This window comes from Ictidomys tridecemlineatus, chromosome 7 (genome assembly GCF_052094955.1).
Source record: "Ictidomys tridecemlineatus isolate mIctTri1 chromosome 7, mIctTri1.hap1, whole genome shotgun sequence".
Taxonomy (NCBI): domain Eukaryota; kingdom Metazoa; phylum Chordata; class Mammalia; order Rodentia; family Sciuridae; genus Ictidomys; species Ictidomys tridecemlineatus.
This window is the reverse complement of record NC_135483.1, coordinates 80,984,894-80,991,979: the sequence shown is the minus strand read 5'-3', so window position 1 is coordinate 80,991,979 and position 7,086 is coordinate 80,984,894. Positions and strand designations below refer to the sequence as shown.

The 7,086-nt window shown below is 40.6% G+C and overlaps 1 protein-coding gene across 1 annotated transcript; it reads left to right on the top strand.

The window, feature by feature from the left end:
• The first annotated feature begins 3,896 nt into the window (after positions 1–3,896).
• LOC144365704 (vomeronasal type-1 receptor 90-like) lies at positions 3,897–4,556 on the top strand. The gene has a single exon (XM_078018463.1). The coding sequence runs from the start codon at positions 3,897–3,899 to the stop codon at positions 4,554–4,556; it is 660 nt and encodes a 219-aa protein (XP_077874589.1).
• Positions 4,557–7,086: the final 2,530 nt, after the last annotated feature.

Sequence of the window (7,086 nt, the reverse complement as noted above, 5' to 3'; positions counted from 1 at the left end):
TTACTATTTACTTGAAATGTTATATCAGTTTAATTTCATAGCATTAGTATAATTTATAATATTACCAGTATTATTGTTCACATGTAAATTAGTATAAATGTGCATGAGGAATAATAATTCAGGAAATTGACAGATCTAGCTCTACAATAATCTCTAGGACTTAAAATGTTTCAAAACCTATCATTTCGATTCACAAGATCAGACATAGGCAAACTAAAAATCCTATCTAATATTAGTCATAATAGAAACTTTTAAAAAGTTGATGAAATTTAATAGTTTTAAATGTACCCAAGTTCACTACATGTGAATTATTAATTATTTCTTCTTCACTATCACATAGTTATTATTTTAAACTTAGAGAATGTTAATGCCTTTTGAAAATGTCCTCAAAGGAAAAAGAGAAGAGGGCTGGGACTGGGGCTCAGGGGCAGAGTACTCGCCTAGCACAGGTTCCATCCTCAGCACCACATAAAAATAAAATAAAGGGACGTTTCACCTACAGCTAAAAAAATACATTTTACAAAAATTATAAATAAATTGTAGAGGGATCCATAGAGTTAAGGGAAGGGAGGTGAGAGGGGAGTTCAGGGGACTGAATTAGAACAAACTGTATTTCATGCACTGGCAATTCTGTCAAACTGTATCCTAATGTTATAAATAACTAAAAACAATCAGTGAAAAATAATTCCCAAAAAGTAAAAAGAGGTGTGATTTAACAGTTTGTTACCAATTAAAATACTTTACAAAATTAAAAAGGGAAACCCTAAGGATGCACAGAGATAGACAAAATAGAATAAATTTTAATTTGTTACCAAAAAAAAAATACACAATGTTTTCACAGCTAATCTCCCTGTTGTGGTATTAGTATACAGAGCCAGGGACATTCATCTGGTGATAGTTAGGACTTCCTCATATTGGAAAGTTGTTCCTTGACACCTATTGTGTTTCTGAGGCTCTCAGGTTCACTAGCTGACGTTTAGCTTTAGAGTTCTTTACTAATGCAAACCATGGAGAAAGACAGAATGTAACCAGAGTTTTCAGAAAAGGTAATTCTGTCATGTGGATTCATTGAATTTTAAAAAATATCCCAGGGATGAAGGGAGATTTAAAAATACTAGAAGAAGGGGCAGAGGCTCAGGGGCAGGAGCTCAGGGACAGGGGCAGGGGCTCAGGGGCAGGGCACTCACCTGGCACATGTGAGACACTTGGTTCAATCCCAGCATCACATAAAAATACCATCTGTAACTAAAATAATACATTCAAAATACTAGAATAAATACAAATTTGTGATAAAATTAGAAAACAAATAACTGGGCAAAGTAATATTATTATAGAGAACCACAGGTCCCTGATCTGGCTATAGTTTATGTCCTTCTATGTTAACACACATTGTTCCTTGATTCCTAAAAATTCCTAGAGTCCTTGCCCTCTCCCAGCTGATCTGTCAGCTTTATTCTTTACTAATGCCCAATCCCTGAGACAGCAGAGAATTTTAGACAAGGATTTTTGCATAAGAAGTGATTTCTGAAAGGTAAGGCATATTCTGCTTTTGTTAGTTTATTTCTAGAGGCACCAGTAAATCTAAGCCTTTGCTTTAATTTCACTGAAGTTTCTGTAGCAAAGAAGACCAGCTTACAATGATCTATAGGAAGCTTATTTTACCTTCCATGAGACACATTTAATTTTTGAAAGCTTTTTTTTGGTGTTCTTGTCATGCTAATCTTGATTAATGATGCTTGGAAATGAAAATGATCTTCATAAAAATATAGTCCAAGTACAGTTTCTATCCAGTCACTGAAGGATCACAGAATTTACATTTGCACATTCATCAAGTTAAATTACAGAGAATAACCTCCAGGAATTAATGTAATTTTAAAGGAAGATGAATGGCAATTAGACCATAATAGTGGCGATCTTTCCCATCTTGTTCCCAAATGTCTGGATGCAGGCATTAAAAGCAGGATGGCAGAAGCTTGGGAAATGAGAGCAGATTTCCTGAAGGACACTCAATGATTTGGAGGCCTGCTCCCAGCACTCAGGTGTCTTTTAGGTTCTGAGTGAATATGCATCTAGAGGTTTCTGAGCTAAGGAATGTTGCAGCATCTTCCAAACAGGAACAATTCAAATGGAAGACTTGCAGCTGGACTTCACCTTGCTTATTGAAGACACTCCCTTTTTCTCCTTAGGGATGGACAGGCCAACTAGAATGTGATAGGTGAATTTTATTGGTCCCATTACCAGTACCTGGAGCTTAGTTTTGAAATACTTAATTTCCCTTGAAATTGAAAGTTTTATTGCATTTACAAAGTGTGTGCGAGACCTCTTCCTTCATCTGAGGAGAAGCAAGCAAACAGGTAAACTGTTGGCTAAACTCTACTTGTGCCAGGCATACATGTGACCAAAGATTCAGGAACTTTGGAATCTCAGGCAGGAGGATGTCTTTCAAGGCCAGCCTCAAGAACTTAGTGAGGTACTAAGACCCTCAGTGAGAAACTGTCCTCATACTAAAAAATAAATAAAAAGGGCTGAGGGTTGGGGATGTAGCTCAGTGGTAAGGCACCCCTGGGTCCAGGCACCAGTTCCCTTCCTGAAAAATGTCCCCTTTGTTGCTTTCTACAAATGACCCTGGAGTGGATATGCAGCTAATTTCAGCTAGTGGTGAGTGACAGCACTACTCCTGTTTTTCCACATCTCCTGATCCTACTTTATAAAACACACACACACACACACACACACACACACACACACACACACACACACACACATTGGGTAGGAATCATCCCAACACCAACACAAGGATGCTGGCTTCACCTGCCACTGAATTGACTCTCACCAATCTGACTCACACCAAAAGGGCCAGGGCAAAAATGCTACCTTCCCTCTTTTACTCAGGATGCAAACAGAGATGAAATTACTCACTTGGGTGACATGGCTGACCCTGAGGGTAAGTGATGGTGACTGGATTAGAAGAAGCTATGTAGGGGCAGGACACATAAGTACACAATTCCTCCCAATTCTGTACTCTATAAAGAGAGAGTGGGATAAGCAGGTGAAGTTGTCCTCCTAGATGATCCATTTCCAACTCCAACCTGGGGAACTACAGCTTTCCCTGGGCAATGTCTCCATAGCAGCATCGTTTCAGAGATGCCATTCTCAGGAAAGACAGGATCACATCTTAGGAAGCGGGAAGGGAGGGATTAAAAGGAGGTGGTGGAATTTATAGTCTAAAGAAAAACGCAGTAGGTCCGCCAGACAGGGGAAGTCATCACCATCTCCCTGAGGTGAGGAGCATTTACAAAATCATTGATCTGAAGAAGGAGTGGTGCACAAGCTAAAATTAGTTAATTATTTTTAAAAATTGACTATTTTCCTTGGTCTGGGTTGGGGTGGACCAGCTTTCCTGAGGGCTGGACAAAATTTATGCCCCCGAGCCACATGCCATCCCTTGAATTTAAGTTGATAATGGAAATAAAAGGCTATCCTTTTATTTCCATTATACTTCCAAAGAATGTTTTTTAGTAAATGATGATTCTAGTGACTGTAAAATGTGACATAATAACAGAATTCTGCTGCTGTCAAACACTTCTCTCTGCAGAAACACGTCATTTGCTTCAACATCCCCATGAAGATGGACCGAGATTCCAGACTCAGGGTCACGAGAAGTGCCTTCTACCTACAGGGTGGGACCGGGATCTCGACCAACACCTGTCTGCTCTGCCTCCACCTGGCTGCCATCCTCGGGGGCCAAAAGCCCAGGCTCATCAACCTCCCCATGGCCCACCACACACATCATCCTACTCCTCACTGTGGCCCTTTTGGTATCCACAAACATCTGGGAAGTGCAGGACATTCCAGGTGATGTCAAATGCAAAATTCTGGTCTTCCTGCACAAGGTCATGAGGGGATTGTCCCTCGTCACCACCTGTGTCCTGAGTGTGCTTCAGGTCCTCACCATCAGCCCCAGTGGCTCCTCGCTGGCCAACTTCAAAGTCAAATCTGCAAACCCCATTCTGGGGGCATGTCTGTTCCTGTGGGTCCTCACCATGGCCATTACCAGTGACCAGCTGGCTCTGCACGGTGGCCACCCTAATGCCATGCAGCCAGGTCTTCTCTTTGTCAACAGCCACTGCTCCTTCCTGCCGAAGTACAGGGGTGTTTTCCTCCTCTTGGTAATGCTCAGAGACATCTTCTTCGTGGGCCTCATGGCCGTGTCCAGTGAGTATATAGCTACCCTCCTGCACAGACATCAACAGCACTGCCTGTCCCTCCATGGCTCCAGGCTGTCCCCTCAGACCTCCCCTGAGCACAGGGACACTTACAGTGTCCTACAGCTGCTCAGCTGCTTCACCGCCCTGTACTGTGCAGACTCTGCGCTCTCCCTGCTCATCAGCAGGATGAGGAGAAAGGATCCCATGCTCGTGACCATCCACAATGCAGTGGCCAGCGGCTATGGCACACTCAGTCCCCTGGTACTGCTCAGGGCGGACACGCAGATCTTGAACATCTTACGAGCCCAGTGGAGGAACAAAGCTCAGATGCTGACAAGATGCATCTAAAATAGCTCCTCCACTCTCACAAATCCCTCTATCTCACACAAACTTCTTTCTGATATGATTTCAGCAAGTGCAGCAGATTTTCTGTCTGGTAAAATTATCTATGTGACTACAAATGACCTTGTATATGGTTTTACTTGATATCTGCATCAGTGTCTTTAGGTACATCCACGGACTTTTACAGTCTCATCTTATTTTCTTTCTTCTTGTTTTATGAAAACTTCTTTTAAAGAAGTTCTATTAGAGCCACATTGTACCTTATTCTGTCTGAAAATATACTATTTTTAAAAAAAGACTGCAACATGGCTATCAATCAGGCAGTGCCATAACCCCAAATGTCCATCAAGAAAAGAATAGATATTGTCTAGCATGGTCCAGTCCATGGGTTCAATCCACAGCAACTACAGGAAAAAGAAAAAAAATGGATAAACAAATGCAGTGGGGCTAGAGATGTGTGTATGAACAGGCACATTATATATCCATATACACAAACATGCAAGCATATATATATAAATTATATATTATAATTTATAGATATAGAATATCACTCTGCCATAAAGAGAAATAATACATGCAACAATATGGATAAATCCCAAAAGTATTCAGCTAAAAAAAATCAGACAAAAACATCACAGATTGCTGAGTAAAATTCCATTGTGTATTTAGAAAATAATGCTGTTAGCCAATTGCAAAAAAAAAAAAAACCCTACAAATGCCAAATGTTTTCTCTTATATAAGGAGGCTGACTCATAGTGGGGTAGGGAGGGGGGGCATGGAAGGAATAGATGGACTCTAGATAGGGCAGAGGGGAGGGAGGGGAGGAGACAGGGGATTAGCAAGAATGGTGGAATGTTATGGACATCATCATCCAAAGTCCACATATGAAGACACAAATTTGTGTCAACATACTTTTTCTATATGTGAAAAATTGTGCTGTATATGTGTAATGAGAATTGTAATGCATTCCACTGTCATGTATTTAAAAAAATCGATATTTTTTAAATCACATATTGTATACTTCACTCTTATAAAGTATGCATAATATGGAAACCCAAGAGTCACAGAGCAGAAGTTAGTGACCAGCGCCTGGGAGGGCAGGAGAGTAACTGTCTGCCTGAGGGAGACTTGGTTTCCATTGGTGGTTTTTCAAAGCTGTGCAACAAGGAAAGTTTGTAATAACATTGCACCATTTCAAATATCACTAGATCCCATTTTCAAATGGACATTATTAGGAGAAATGAATCTCATTTAAAAACAACCCCCCCCCCAAAACCTGAAAATGCTGGGATTCTGCTCAATGATGGTGGGCATAAACTCTGGTGACAGGAAGGCACTGTGGCACTGCAGACCCCAACTGTACTCTGGACCACCTACTCAGAGTTGTTAGAAATACTGGCTTCCAAGAACTGAGAACCTACTCTGCCAAGTCAGGTGTGGCTCTAGCTTCTTCCTAAATGTTGATCCTAATTTTCCCAGTGGTTTTGGGTCCTATAGGAGGAATCCTGACTTTATGGAGAACAAACAAGGGCTGGAAACCAAACTGATTGTCCCAGGGTTACCCACCATGTACACCATGGTTCTGATGGATTTATCAGTCTGAAAATAAAATCCAGCCCGTGATCATTTCTGGTCAGAGGAGGATGGAAAGAGAGGAATCATCAAGGGGCTCCAGGAACCTTCAAGACTGAATTAGTCTTCACATCCTCATTGTGGTGATGGTTCTGTGGGTGTATGTATGTGGCAGACCTAAAAAGCTGTTCATTAAATATGTGTGATTTATTCTTATCAGTTTCACCTGAATAAAATTATTTTTAAACGAGTAAAAGATATTAAAAGATAATTCAACAAAAGGCAGACAGCAACTATGCCTAAGGAAATATGGCAGACACCACACATCATTATGGAATTGTAAGAAAAATCAATTAATTTGAAAAGAAACAAAAAATTGACAAAACAAAAAGTTGGGGACAGAAGCATAAACAGGCAAGTAAAACTTCATCAAACCAAAAGCTTCTTCACATCAAGTAAGGCAAGAACAGAGTAAAGGATCCAACTGACAATGAGAGAAGTTACCTGCACATCACCTGAGAAGCGTACAGTGTCTCAATACAGAGGTCATCCCTGGAACTCTAACAAAACCTGGGGAAAAACTCCTAAAGGAGCTGGGCACAGTGGCACATACCTAGAATCCCCGTGGTTCAGGAGGCTGCGTGGCAAGGATCACAAGTTGGAGGCCAGCCTCAGCAAGTTAGCAAGACACTAAGCAACTCAGTGAGACCCTGTCTCTAAATAAAATTTTAAAAAAAGACCTGGGGATGTGGCTCAGTGGTTAAGTGTCCTGGGTTCAATCCCTAGTAGAAAAGATCAGAAAAACTTAAAATTCTATATTTGTTAAATTCATAATTTTGATCCAATATGCCTAGGTTAATGTGTTTTTTTTTTCTGATTACACTCTGCTTTATTCTAAGGCCAACTTACAAGGGTTAACTCTCAATCAAACATATGAGCTCATAAATTAAAAACTTTTAAAAAT